Source organism: Acipenser ruthenus, unplaced genomic scaffold (genome assembly GCF_902713425.1).
Source record: "Acipenser ruthenus unplaced genomic scaffold, fAciRut3.2 maternal haplotype, whole genome shotgun sequence".
NCBI lineage: Eukaryota > Metazoa > Chordata > Actinopteri > Acipenseriformes > Acipenseridae > Acipenser > Acipenser ruthenus.
Window position 1 is genome coordinate 3,834 of NW_026707670.1, and position 15,140 is coordinate 18,973.

The 15,140-nt window shown below is 39.0% G+C and overlaps 1 protein-coding gene across 1 annotated transcript; it reads right to left on the reverse strand.

Annotated features, from left to right (window-relative positions):
- Positions 1-382: 382 nt before the first annotated feature.
- Positions 383-11,183, reverse strand: LOC131728026 (toll-like receptor 2). Its single transcript, XM_059019234.1, has 2 exons — positions 11,061-11,183; positions 383-5,150 (listed from the first exon to the last, which is right to left on the reverse strand). Exon 2 carries the CDS (start codon positions 4,990-4,992, stop codon positions 3,601-3,603), a length of 1,392 nt encoding a protein of 463 aa, XP_058875217.1. The 5' UTR covers positions 4,993-5,150; positions 11,061-11,183; the 3' UTR covers positions 383-3,600.
- Between the last annotated feature and the right edge of the window lie 3,957 nt (positions 11,184-15,140).

Consider the following 15,140-nt stretch of genomic DNA (forward strand, 5'->3'; position numbering starts at 1 on the left):
GCGCTGCACCCACTGGTACATGGAATAAAAGACAATGCCAGGTTGCTAAATGCAATAAAAACATAACTTTTGATGTCTGCGCCCATTGTGAAAAGGCAGTCTGTGGCAAATGCACTGGTACAGTTGAAAAGCGTGTTTTCTGCATAGATTGTACTTAGAAAGCTGTAATAGAACAGACAGACAGAGCCTTTTGTCACGAAATCCGCGTGTTCAGATTTCTTTACGTACTTTTTCTATTTGCTCAGCATACACTCTTATCTCAGGGGAGACGTTAGGAGGACAGAGATGTTATTACTCCTAGTGGGATATAGTTCGTGCTCTGGACCCGCAGTATATTCGGATGACCAACATAGTACCCAAGAAATTGACAGACTCATGTATCTAAAGTGTTTTTACGAATCAGAGTATGATCAGTACTCCTTCGGTTTATTAACAGTTAAATATTGGATTGAGTAGCTACAGGCTACTTCATATCCCCAGCTGACAGACGTTCTGGGCAGTCCAGTGTCTTAACAGATATTAACGTTAACACTTTAATACATCTTTATGTATTCGTGCAGCCGGCAGGCCTGGCCACGACCACGACACTAAATACACCCAGTAGCCTCTTTTCAGCACATTCAACAAATGTTCTCCTATCTTCTAAACATAGCGTGAGTCCCTTATAGCAATACATGTGAGATAAAATAATAATTGATTAATGCTTACCCTTTAATATAGATCGTAAAAGGATATGACTGTCTTCACCAGGCAAATTAAACTGAGTTAAATCAGTTCAATTGTGTTTTTGGTTTGCAGAAGATGGACCACCTTACCCTGTCTGGGATGAGTGTGGTACTCCATTGAAATTACTCTGGAGTTAAATAGGTTTTTCGTCTCATTGGAATACATGGGACGCCTCAATTAAATCCAATCATTAATCAGGTGGGACAGTTCTTATCCATTTTACAAATAATAGTTTTCAAAAGATCCGGACTAACTTTTCAGAATTAATAGGTCTCATGTACTCAATAAATTCAATACTTCATATTTGTCTAACTCCAAACCTATGATCTCATTTCTTTGCTTTCCTCCGAGCCCCTCCTTTATCTGAAACGTTAAGTGAACCAAGGTTCCCAGGATCTTGGTTTATAATATAATATAAAAACACTACTGCATGCAAAACACTAATTTTATATGTTATATGAGAGATGTTCTTAATATGTGACATCCTCTTCTAAGTGATTATATTATGCTAAATTAAAGGTATGTGTTTCTTTTAACTTCATATTGTTTCATCATTTTGTTAATGAGTCAGTTTTGATTCCATATACCATTGTCTAAAAGAGTATTTGACAAAAGTTTGTCTCATACAATATTCAAGTCATTTAGTTTCACTAAGTTTAAGTGGTAATAGTTTTCATTACAATTATTTATCCATTAAGAGATGCACTGACCAGGCTCTGACCTGTACCTCTCTGGGAATATGTTACTGCTAGCAGTTTCCACAGTCTCTTGTTTTTTCCAAGGTCAGAGTCTGTGCAAACACTTTTTAGATTTATGACCTATAAAGGTCTGTTAAGCCATACTTTTTGCATATTATTTCAAGATATATTCTTATCTGTGCTAAACCACTAATTCCATAAACCTTACCACTCCTATCTCTATGAGGCTTGCAGCTCTGCTGAAGTGGAACTCAAGGACCTTCCTTCTTTCTAGATAAGAAGAGAGGCCCTGGTTTCACTGTAGCAGTTTCAAATCACCACATTATAAGGAATCCATCTAACATCATTAGACAATAGTATAGTGGATTAATAACAAGGTACATTATAGTATATTATTACAAACTTAACACAAAAACATAACACAACACCTTTTAACTTCTATACTTCAATGGATATCATAATGTCTAGAAGTCTTATTGTTCAATAGAAAGAAGAATAAACTTGTACCATTTTCCCATTTAAGTAAATCGAATACTGCTCCAGGTTTTAATCTTCTTATCACTACAGCAAAGTCGTGAACAAGCAATAATACTTGTCAGTTTTAAATAATATGTTTTCTCATTATAGCAAATACTTGAAACATATTACTAATCTTATGAAATAAGTGTTATGAACTATAAACAGTTTCAATTAGCACTGAACCTGTTTCATTATAAGATAATCTTTCAATTAATTTACCTCTGTTTATCAATTGCTATAATATTATTTTGGTGAATCCCTTTTGAGGATTTAAATCCAAATATAGGCCAGTATAACTGCATTCAACTAGGCTCGACCCTTTGTTCATACAAAATCCAGCCGAGACAGGATTTTTTCTCAAGACCTCTGGCTTGTTAGTTAAACTTTTGGTCATAAAGAGTCTCTTCTTATCTTGTGTTTTTAGGACATAAATTTGTAGATTAACGTTCACTTTTAGCTGGAATGGTGCTTTTTATCAAGCGTCATGCTTTCTGAAGATTAGATATACTAGTGGTAAATCGGTCATTATATATATTTTCTTAGGGATTCTCAGACTATCAAGTATTTGATTGAATACATGTGTAATTCCAAACAAGTGAGGACTGACCTATTTCATGGAGCAAGAGAGCCACCTACTGGTGGTACAAGGATACTCTTTCTTTATCCTTCCTAATATCTTTGACACTTCATTTTATAATACATTCCATATTTGAAATTGCCTAGTCCATGTCCTGCATATCTCAGCGTTCCCAGCAGGATTCAACTTCTGTGCCGGGTTCAGCTCTGGTTGGTTCTGCGAAAACGACAACAGGCCCCTTTATCCAAAGTTTAGCATCACAGGTGTGAGACGCCATCTCACTTCGTACCTACAAGATACTTGGACACGTTTAGCTGGGACACCTTCTACACATTCCAATTTACCTAGATGAGCCCATTTCACTAAATGACCTCCTTCACAATTTATGCATTCAATCCTCTTAATATCCTTTGGATCTACATTTAGATGAGAGAAAGAAATTCCTTCAGAATCATTACATTCAAACAAGATTCTACAGTGTTTAGCTAAATGACTACAGGCTGGACAAAGTTTGGGCCCAGTCACTGATGACTTGCTTTGGCACATATTACATGCACACATAACAAGAGGATTATGTTTCAATTTGTGTGTCAGGGTTAATTCTGCACCATGTACAATAGTTCTGGATCTGTACACATTGTTACTGTACATTCCCTTCTGTTCGCACAGAGTCACTTCCATCCAGAACACTGAAGGAGGCCAAAACTCACTGTTATTCATATTTTCTGGTATCCAATTACTGTTCTTTTCCACATCAGTAGCAAACTTAACATAACTGAATCTGTTTCATTTGATGAACCATTTACTGTAGCTTACTGAGATCCTCCATGCAATAGAGTCTAATGTTTTACTATATGGAATAACTAGTTCAGCGTCACCTGCGACACTTTGAACTGTTTCACTCAAAGCACTTTCACATTGCATAAGTTATGTTATATTTTTGTTTTATGCTATTTTTATAACCACTTATTTATGTTTTATAATTTATCCTGGGATAATGGTTTCAATTGTCTTAACATAACACATTTCTATTTTTTTTGCCACTGTTGTTAATGAACCACTGTAGATTTTTCATTTAGTTTAAATTTGTTGGACCACAGGGTTTTTGAAAATGAGAGATCTGAGTTTCTCCCAAAAGACTTTCTGAGCAGTTGTTTCTCCTCCCGGCCAGTCGAGGCAGGATTTCTTACACATTTCCCTGCGGAGCTTCTGCTGCTGGGACAACCTTTCAACAGGGATCTTCTCCAAGAATACGAAAACCAAGACATCTCTGTTCTCTGAGAAGAGCTGCATGTGTGCCAGGCTCATTTCCAGCTTGCACCACTCACTCTTCAGGAAGTTCGTGGATATCACACAGATGGTCCTCCTGCTTCTCTGAATGCTGCTCTCCACGTTGTCCAGGATGTTGCCTCCCAGCTCCCAGTCTCTGTCCGGCACACACAATTTCATGTTCGGAAGACCGGCATTGTTCTCTAGGTTAGGAATCAACTCATGGACTACCCATTCAAAATCCCTCTCGCAGTAGGCAACAAAAGCATCATACTTAAACCTGGGGTTGTTCTCCCAGACTTCTGTGTCTTTCCTCTTGGACAACAGCAGGTACCACTGATAGTAGATCTTCCAACGGTACACATAAAGCAGGACAACCACAATCGACAAGACAGTCATTCCGAGGATGACTATGAGAATATACCATACATATTCAGGAATGCATATGGGATTAAAATCCTTCAAATGCTTGCCACGAAGCTCTACAGGGGCGAAGCACATGAAATCCTCTGCATTGGTTGTGTTTCCCAAGGACTTCACCCAGAAAGAAGCCCAGGCCAGGCTGCAGTCGCAAGTGAAATAGTTCCCGCTGAGGTTCACGTAAAGAGTGGACGGGAGTCTGAAGATGCCTTCGGGCAGAGTCTGGAGACGGTTGAGACTGAGGTCGATGTGGAGCAACTTCCCATTGTATTTGAACAGCTCTGCTGGGAGGGTCTGCAGCATGTTTCTTCTTAAATTAAGAACCTGCAGGTTGGTCAGGGAATACAGGACACCACGTGGCACCTGGTCCAGGGAACACCCCTCTAGGGTCAAGGACTCAAGGGCATGCAGTTTCATCAAAGCATTCGGGTGAATGGTTTTTATTGAGGACTCTTTCACCAGAAGCTCTCTCAAGTCCTTCAGATCAGAAAAGGCAGAGTCATCTATCAGGTTTATGGATGAGGAAAATATCTCCAAGGTATTCAGGGGGCACTGGCCAACGTCCTCAAACATGGGCTTCCTCATTGTCTCAAAATCTATTCTGTACAGACCCAGAGTATCCAGCTGGCTATTTCGTAGATCAAAGAATATAGTCTTCATGTCTTGTGTTTGGATTTTGCCGATTCTCAGAGACTTCAGCTTATAAAGTGGGTAGAAGGCCTGGGATCCCACCATTAGCACAGAGTGGTGCTGCTGAAGAGTCAGGTGCTCCAGAGTGTGCATGTAAGTGAATGTGTTCCCTTCTACTTCGTGCAGCCAGCTGTAGGACAGTCCAGGGAAACAATACTCTTAAACCTCGGAAATGTCCTGGTGTTTATTTTCAATATGTGGTTTCCCATCAGCATCATGTTCTTTGTCTCTGAAGGGATGGCATTTGGCACCTGTAAGGCAGAATGTGAAACTTAATGAGCTACTCCTTTTAAATTTAGCTTTTTTTCCTCCAGAGAAGGTATATTCTCTGTGATGAATGAAGCCGTTTCCAAATTAACCTGCTTATTAAATGGATGATTTATACTATATACATTTTCTGTATTTCATTTCCTCCTCTTTTAACTGCAGAAGAAGGCATGCTTGTTTGGAAACTGGAGTACAAAACAAGCATGGATTCTAACCAGTAGTTTTGACATCAAGGCCCAGCAGCTAGATAGCTTACATTGTTATCTGAGAAGCTGAATGTATACAGGTAAGTGTGGGAAACAGTTAAAAACACAGAGCTGCAGCTTGAACTATGGATTATGTTGTGATACAATACCAAGAACACACTGCTTCCATGCAGCTTGTATTTATAAACAGATGTATACATATTCTATATAGCTGGCATAACGTTGTTTGGCTTGGATTACTCTTTTTACTTAAAAATCTAGTGCTCAGTTATTTTACCCTGTGACAAACAGGCTGTAGTGGATGACGTCAGGCCAGAAAGAATCACAGACACACAGGCAGTAGTGATGAAACTGAGTCGCGGCAGCGCGCAGTGTTTTAATAAACAAATAAATAAAAGGTTGAACAAAACAGAACACGGCACTTTAAGCCAAAATAAATAGACAAACAAAACGACAAAACAGTAAACAGACAAACAAACATGGCGAGTCAAAGAAACTTTTCTTTTCTTTACTTTTCTCCTTCCTCACTCCCGTTCTCCAGTCACTGAACACACAAACCCCGACTGAGTAAAACGTGCATATATATATATACAATTGTGCTGGGATTCAATTACCAATTCATTATTCACTTGAATCCCAGCATGTGAACTAATCTGTGAATACTCTGTGCTCATATATTAAGTACTTTAAATGCACGTGAAGTGAAGTGCAATTCCCGTCCCTAAATACAATTAGGCCTATACATTTTAAATACTCGTGCTCATTACCCACATTATATCCCGTGTACCAACTACAATACACCAACATTAACACACGCAACATACAACATAAAAATGCACACAGGGGCAGGTCACATTGCCACATACCCCCAATTTACTCCCAAGATGTCCAATTACATTCCCTCACTGCAGCAATTTCCCACAACATCTCAGGAGGACTTTCACCCAGGAACTTGAGAGCAGATGTCAGTGAGCTATCTGCCTCTGGAGAACAAAGACCAACCCTGCATGTGTCCGCTTGAGCTGAACTGTAGCATGGTGAGGAGAAACAGTCCCTGCTGGTTTTGCCCCTCTGACCGGCAAGATCACCAGAGCCAGTGTGACACTCCTTTAGAATCCCCAAGCAAAGACAGCAAACTTCAAATAGCCAGGGCAACCTGAATTCTCCTGACTGTATGACCCACCCTGTACACTACACGACTGTGCCATTACCAGGTGAGCACTATATCCACACATCCTTTGGCTGATCTAGTTAACATAGAGTGCTGAAATGTTTGTACTGGCACAGAACAAGCCATTTGGATACAATGTAAAAAATGCCAATATTTTTCACTGATGAAGTACATATGTACTGTGTATGGTTATTAACTATGCTGTGTGTTTCAAACTACAGCTCATTCATTCAGCAAAGACAATGGATAATTGCAAAGCATACGACATGGTTTATTTAGATTTCCAGAAAGCTTTTGACGAAGTCCCGCATAAAAGATTAATTCTCAAACTGAACGCAGTAGGGATTCAAGGAAATGCATGCACATGGATTAGGGAGTGGTTAACATGTAGAAAACAGAAAGTACTGATTAGAGGAGAAACCTCAAAATGGAACGAGGTAACCAGTGGTGTGCCAAAGGGATCAGTATTAGGTCCTCTGCTATTTCTAATCTACATTAATGATTTAGATTCTGGTATAGTAAGCAAACTTGTTAAATTTGCAGACGACACAAAAATAGGAGGAGTGGAGGAGTGGCAAACACTGTTGCAGCAGCAAAGGTCATTCAAAATGATCTAGACAGCATTCAGAACTGGGCAGACACATGGCAAATGACATTTAATATAGAAAAGTGTAAAGTATTGCATGCAGGCAATAAAAATGTGCATTATAAATATCATATGGGAGATACTGAAATTGAAGAAGGAATCTATGAAAAAGACCTAGGAGTTTATGTTGACTCAGAAATGTCTTCTTCTAGACGATGTGGGGAAGCAAAACTGCACACATGTATGACTCTAAATGTTAAAACTTTACAATGCATTAGTAAGACCTCACCTAGAATATTGTGTTCATTTCTGGTCACCTCGTTACAAAAAGGATATTGCTGCTCTAGAAAGAGTGCAAAGAACAACCAGAATTATCCCGGGTTTAAAAGGCATGTCGTATGCAGACAGGCTAAAATAATTGACTCTATTCAGTCTTGAACAAAGAAGACTACACGGCGATCTGATTCAAACATTCAAAATCCTAAAAGGTATAGACAGTGTCGACCCAGTGGACTTCTTTGACCTGAAAAAAGAAACAAGGACCAGGGATCACAAATGGAGATTAGATAAAGGGGCATGCAGAACAGAAAATAGGAGGCACTTTTTTACACAGAGAATTGTGAGGGTCTGGAACCAACTCCCCAGTAATGTTGTTGAAGTTGACACCCTGGAATCCTTCAAGAAGCTGCTTGATGAGATTCTGGGATCAATAAGCTACTAACAACCAAACGAGCAAGTTTGTAAACTTTCTTATGTTCTTCTTATGTTCTTATGTTATTATTATTATTATTTCTTTCTTAGCAGACACCCTTATCCAGGGTGACTTACAATTGTTCAACATATCACATTTTTTTTACATACTATTACCCATTTATACAGCTGGGGATTTACTGGAGCAATCTAGGTAAAGTACCTTGCTCAAGGGTACAGCAGCAAAGTCCCTCCACCTGGGATTGAACCCACTACCCTCCAGTCAAGTCCAGAGCCTTAACCTCTACTCTACACTGCTACCCTATGTGTATATTGTGTATGTAATCAAAAAATCTTCCAAATTTAATAGGAACAGATTAAATCCACTCCCTTTCTACTAATTCACTTCTCTACCAACAAACATCACAGAAGTGTTTAATGATTATAATCTTTAATACGAGGCTGTAGTTGGATTTTAATTTGCATCACAGCTTGTTATTTAGGGTTTGGGGTTAGGGTTGGTTTGTCTTCAGTTCCACTTTTAGCCACCAACTGTACCTATAGGCAACCACTTTCACTTCAATACAACTGTATCTTGCTAAAAGAGACCCATTTAATCACCACCTCTATGTAACTACATGATAAATTGCTGTATTTTGTGTGTGTGTGTGTGTTTCACATATGGGCATAAATTGCTATAGATATTTTTTTAGCTGATGCTTTTATTTAAAGTGACTTGTATTTGTGCCCATTTATAGAGCTGGGTATTTTACTGGAGCAATCTGTGAAGTTCCTGCTTGCTCAAGGGTACAGCAGCAGTGCCCTACCTGGTTTTGAACCCTCAACCCTCCGGTAAAGAGTCCAGAGCCCTAAACACTAATCCACATGCTGGTATATCTATGTGAACATGTCCAGGGGTGAATATACCCTATATCTAATTCACTTTGTGCATGCTGCAAATTAACAGTTATAGAAAAAAAATATAATATATATATATATATATATATATATATATATATATATATATATATTAAAAACTGATTGCACAATGGTTTACGCAGGCCTGTATTTTTATTTTACATCTACATTAAAATTCTAATTTCAGTCTGTATTTCATTTAGGATATGTAAATACATGGCACAGAGATATTTAGCTATGACATACAAACTCCATTGGCATATGTGCCACATAAATCCATGTTGGGCCAGGTTACATGCACTTGTAGAAGGGATGATCCTTGTGGGATACTCACAGACAAAAAGCAGGTCAACGTGATATGAAACAAAGGGATAATCATTCAAATCGATTGGCATATAAGCTTAAAGGACAAAACAAAAACTGGGATGCAAATAATATGAGTGACGACCTGAACTTCAGCTTCCTATATTTTATTGTGTATACCGAGGCTAACCTATACAGACATGTAAGCATGTCAATTTTACACTGTAAATAAGAGGAGAATGACACACATCATTCTTACTTTAATACGATTAAGTAAATGTAGATTGTGTGAATCTATACCCCTATAAAAATGTACCACGGTTCTATAGTGTAGCTATACTATTATTACTATGGTTGTACTGCATTATTGTAACACAGGGAATTGTACATTGATGGTGTAGGATACATTTATTATACAATACAATTGGACTTTCACAGATACCATCGTACCTTGTTCCAAAATCCAGTAGTACATTTTTATAGGGTTCCGTTCTAACAGTATTGTTGCAATAGAAACAAACGGATAATTGAACAGTTTCCAAAGAAGCGGAGGGCAGGATATTAATCAGAGTATCAAGCAATATTTTAAAAATACGCTGACATCAAGACCATTCCCAACAATGCTTGCAGATTATCTTTGTTGTTTTTTTGTTTTTCTTTGTTTTTTTTAACATACATTACATACTGCAAATAGTTAACGATTACTGCTTTTGAATATATTATATGGAAATGTAATCACATTAATTACTGCCTTTATAAATGTAATGATGATTAAATGGTTTATTTAGAATGCAATGCCGATGTATTCAATATTTGAAAAACATAAACAAAATGGGCATATTACATGTTACGACATTGACAATACAGAGAAAAGTATATTAGTTAAACAAAAAAAACAAACAGCTTCACATGGGTGGGATCAGTGCATCAATGTGAGGACTTGGAAATTGTGTCACTGTAGAGGCAGTTATAAGGGTACCAGACTTGGGGTGTGAGGCGTGTCGTCCGTCTTGCAAGTATACACTGTTGGGCTCGGACCGCTGACTCTGTGTGTGTGTGTGTGTGTGTGTGTGTGTGTGTGCCCCGACCATATCATAAAATGAGAGGGGGGGGGGGGGGGGGCGTATTTCCTAAATGAACCAATTATTATTGGTTTCCCCAGTACTGAAGGCACAAGCACTAATTATTATCACGGATTACCAGTTTTCTTCAGACAGAAACACAGATTTGACCCGTGTGTGCTGAACTATAGGCTATTCAATGTCTCCCTATTCAGTGAAATGGAACGGTCGAAAGCAACGCGGCCAATCACTGACGTCAGACCGTTATTTGGTTCAATTTCAGTAAAACCAGGACCCCCGAAAATATAAATACCCTGTTACACATCTACACTCCCGGACTATGTGTATGCTAAGTGTGGTTCCTTAATTAGCTGTACTTTTTGAGATACAGGTGTATACAAAAGCGTCTTAATTTTTCAATTTTTTTTTTTTTTTTTTTTAAAACAGCTGTTTTTATCACCACACTGTATCTCAAAGTATTTCACCAAATGCTACCCCCGTTCACAGGGTTTGTTGAGCCTGTCAATCCGACCACACATACCAATTTGAGCTGGTTGTAAAATCGACTTTAAACAGAACCTTCCTTCAAACCTAGACATAATAAAGAAACAGACACATGGTGTGGTTTTACTAAAATCTCTATTTGATTGTTATATATAGACTCGAAATAGTTTATTATAATAGTAGGTTAAATAAAAAAATGTATTATAAAAGGTGATCAGAGTGTTTTGCTAAACAATATTCAGATACTTTTAATTAAATTCCACACACAGTAAAACTACCACAAGGATCAGGAGTTTGAAAAAAATTGAGTTTGTAATATAGTGAAAAGCATGGTAAAACATAGGATGGTGCACACCTGGGTGTGGTAAAGCAGAGTAAAAACAATCATAAAGCAGGTGGCTGTTCCCTGATAATAAAACAGACGTTAACTAAAGAGTAACCATTGAAAAGCTTACCTGTAACAATGCTTTCGGAATTCAAATAGAGGTAGACCTGTAGAAATACAGGTGTGATCCTTTTGCTCTTTGAAGCTGTATGCAATACGCTCATCCCCAGCTACACTGCTGTGTCACTGTACACACTGGGGACAAAGTTTGCTGCAGGGGAAGCACCAGAACAGGGACACTCATTAATAGATTTTCCTAAATCACACTACTCAAATAAAATTACTTTCAGATTACTTTGGGGAAACGTAATGTAAACAGAGACTACCTCAACAGAGGATGTTTATGATGTACTTTTATGGACATGGAGGTTACAACTAGGAGGGATTGTGATCCAGTGGTTAAAGAAAAGGGCTTGTAACCAGGAGGTCCCCGGTTCAAATCCCACCTCAGCCACTAGCTCATTGTGTGACCCTGAGCAAGTCACTTAACCTCCTTGTGCTCCGTCTTTCGGGTGATTAATTGGGCGAGTAATTGTAAGTGACTCTGCAGCTGATGCATAGTTCACACACCCTAGTCTCTGTAAGTCGCCTTGGATAAAGGCGTCTGCTAAATAAACAAATAATAATAATTAATAACTTAGTAACAGGATATAGTAACAGGATCCTGGGAGACAGTCAGCATGGTTTTAGGAAAGGGAGATTGTGTCTAACTAACCTGTTTGACTTTACAATGATATATTTATACCTGTTTGATATAAATATATCATTGTAAAGTTTTAACATTACTTCCCTTGATTTAAATTCAACACTTCTCACAATATGTCCAAGCATCTTGTTGGCCTTTTTTATAGCTTCCCCACATTGTCTAGATGAAGACATTTCTGCGTCAACATAAACTCCTAGGTCTTTTTCATAGTTCCCTTCTTCAATTTCACTATCTCCCATATGATATTTATAATGCACATTTTTATTGCCTGCATGCAATACTTTACACTTTTCTCTATTAAATTTCATTTGCCATGTGTCTGCCCAGTTCTGAATGCTGTCTAGATCATTTTGAATGACCTTTGCTGCTGCAACAGTGTTTGCCACTCCTCCTATTTTTGTTCTCTGCAAATTTAACGAGTTTGCTTACTATACCAGAATCTAAATCATTAATGTAGATTAGGAATAGCAGAGAACCTAATACTGATCCCTGTGGTACACCACTGGTTACGTTGCTCCATTTTGAGGTTTCTCCTCTAATCAGTACTTTCTGTTTTCTACATGTTAACCACTCCCTAATCCATGTGCATGCATTTCCTTGAATCTCTACTGCGTTCAGTTTGAGAATTAATCTTTTATGCGGGACTTTGTCAAAAAGCTTTCTGGAAATCTAAATAAACCATGTCATATGCTTTGCAATTATCTATTGTCGATGTTGCATCCTCAAAAAAATCAAGCAGGTTAGTTAGACACGATCTCCCTTTCCTAAAACCATGCTGACTGTCTCGCAGGATATTCTTCCCATATAAGTAATTTTCCATTTTGGATCTTATTATAGTTTCCATAAGTTTACATATAATAGAAGTCAGGCTTATTGGTCTGTATTTACCTGGTTCGGTTTTGTCTCTCTATTTGTGGATCGGTATTACGTTTGCTATTTTCCAGTCTGTCGGTACAACCCGTGTCAAGAGACTGTTGCATGATCTTGGTTAGCGATTTGTAAATAACTTCTTTCATTTCTTTGAGTACTATTGGGAGGATCTCATCCAGCCCAGGGGATTTGTTTATTTTAAGAGCTCCTACTCCCTTTAACACTTCTGCCTCTGTTATGCTAAAGTTATTTAAAACTGGATAAGAACAGGTCTAAATGTGGGGCATGTTGTCCGTGTCCTCCTTTGTAAAAACCTGTGAAAAGTAATCATTTAATATATTTGCTATTTTTTTTCTTCGTCTATGATTTTGCCATTTGTGTCTCTTAGGCATTTAACCTCTGGTATGCTGGTTTAATAGCTTATAGTATAAAGTATAATACTGTTAACTTCCCAGTCTGTGAACCGTGTGAATGAGGTGGCTGTACTTCAGGAGGCGACTGATTATTTATTTTTTTGTATGTGTTATGTTTTTATCACAGGCAAAATACAGAAGAGAATCTGAAACTAAAGATCGGTCTCTGCAAATTATTTCAACAAACACCACGCAGAGTCAGTTCATGCTTAGATCAGAGACAGAGTGACCCCCTGTTACCACGTGTGCAGCAATCAGTTACCCTGTGACGTAATTAGGCCAATTACATCAAAGAGAGAGAGAGAGAGAGAGAGAGAGAGAGAGAGAATTTAAGATCATTTAATACTTATTCCAATTAAAATCCATTACAATACTGTATAGTAAAAAACACAACAAAAATAAAGACTTTTGCTGCCTCCGGGGATCAGCCGAAGCCTCCCCAGCGCATCAGCATTAAAATCTCAAAAAAACAGATTTTAACAAATACAAAAATGTCATGAATATCAATCAAAAACACATTAATAAAGCAGACTAAATAAAAATTAATACTATATAAATACAAGAATGTTTCCCTCCTCACTCACTGAGCAGACAGACTCTCCCACACACCATTTCTCCTGGAAGCCCTGCAGGTCACTGACTAAGTGAAATCCACCTTGATTCTGCAGACCACCAGCACTCTAAAAAGTCTGACCACCTCTGTCAGGCCTGCACCTGTCAGCATGTTCTTCCTGGACTTTAAAATGTCTAATTTAGCCTGTCCTAAGAGAAAATTAATGAGCACAGACATTCCTGTAAGGGACCCCAAAGATGAACATCTTTTTTGTAAAAACCACCCCCAGGACCTTCAGCTGCTCCCTTAGGAGCTGGAAGAAGGGTTCTAATCTCTCACAGTCACTGTACGTATGAAAAACAGTCTCCTCCTGCGAACAGAAACTGCAGGTTGAGCTGTGATTAGGATCAATGCCTGTGGCCAGGATGCCATGCAGGAGTCTCCACTGCAGGTCTCCTACTCTCTTGTCCAGTGGGGGTTTGTACAGCACCCTCCTCTCCTAATGACAGGTGAGCCCTCCATCTGGAGTCTACCATCCCCATCAGCCGACTGCAATAAGCTGCTTTTATACAGAGATTGTAGAACTCTTTACAATTGAGATTTTTAAAATTAAGTTTTAAAATCTTTCCTTTCCCCTCCTCCTCCTCCTCTTCTTCCTCCCCTTGTTCTTCCTCACTCTCAGTGGGAGACACCAGCAGTTTTGGAAGCAGTGTCTTGTCTCTGTCTTCCTCCCTGTGTTATCCCCTCTCTCAGGGTTTCCTTGAGCCCAGGGGACACACAGCCCCTCACCCCCCTCGCAACGCCAGCCCAGCCTGCCTGCCAGCTCTGTTGCACTGAGCCATCGAGTGAGTCCAGGTTGTTGATGACCAGTACTCTCCCTCTGAAGGACAGCTGGACCAACAATCCCCGCCACTGCTCCAGCCTCCCCTTGACTTTGTCCACCAGGCCCTCCCAATTCTGCTCCATGTATGTATCTGTGCCAAGAAAGACCCCCAGCACCTTCATCCCCGACCTGTTCTGCCTCAGAGTCTGGGGCAGGAACGGAGGCCCACTCTCCTGCCACCTCCCCAACAGGAAGGTGTCACTCTTGGCCCAGTTAATCTTTGCTGATGACGCTCTCTGGAATATTCCAAGGCTCTGCTGTAACCCCTGGATATCCCTGCTACTGCAAATAACAATAGTGATGTCATCAGCATAGGCAGACACCTCCACTGTTGTGGTTGGAACAGAGCAAGGCACTGTCCATCCCAACAACCTGTTCCTCAGCAGAGCCAATAAAGGGAGTATAACATGTCAGTTGAGTGGCAGCCCTGCCTGATACCCTTGTACACTGGGAAAGGTTGGCTCAGCCCGTTATTTATTTTTAAAACACTATCAATATTCATATATATTAGTTTAATATAAGTAATAAAACGAGGACCAAACCCAAAGGCTTCTAGGGTTTTAAAAATATAAAAATGGTAAACCCGATCAAAAGCTTTTTCTTGATCTGAAGAAACCAGTCCCACATTAAAATCAGCCATCTGTGTTATTGATAACAAATTCTCTTATTAAAAAAATATTATCAAAAATTGATCTCCCTGGCACAAAGTTTGATCATTTAAAAAA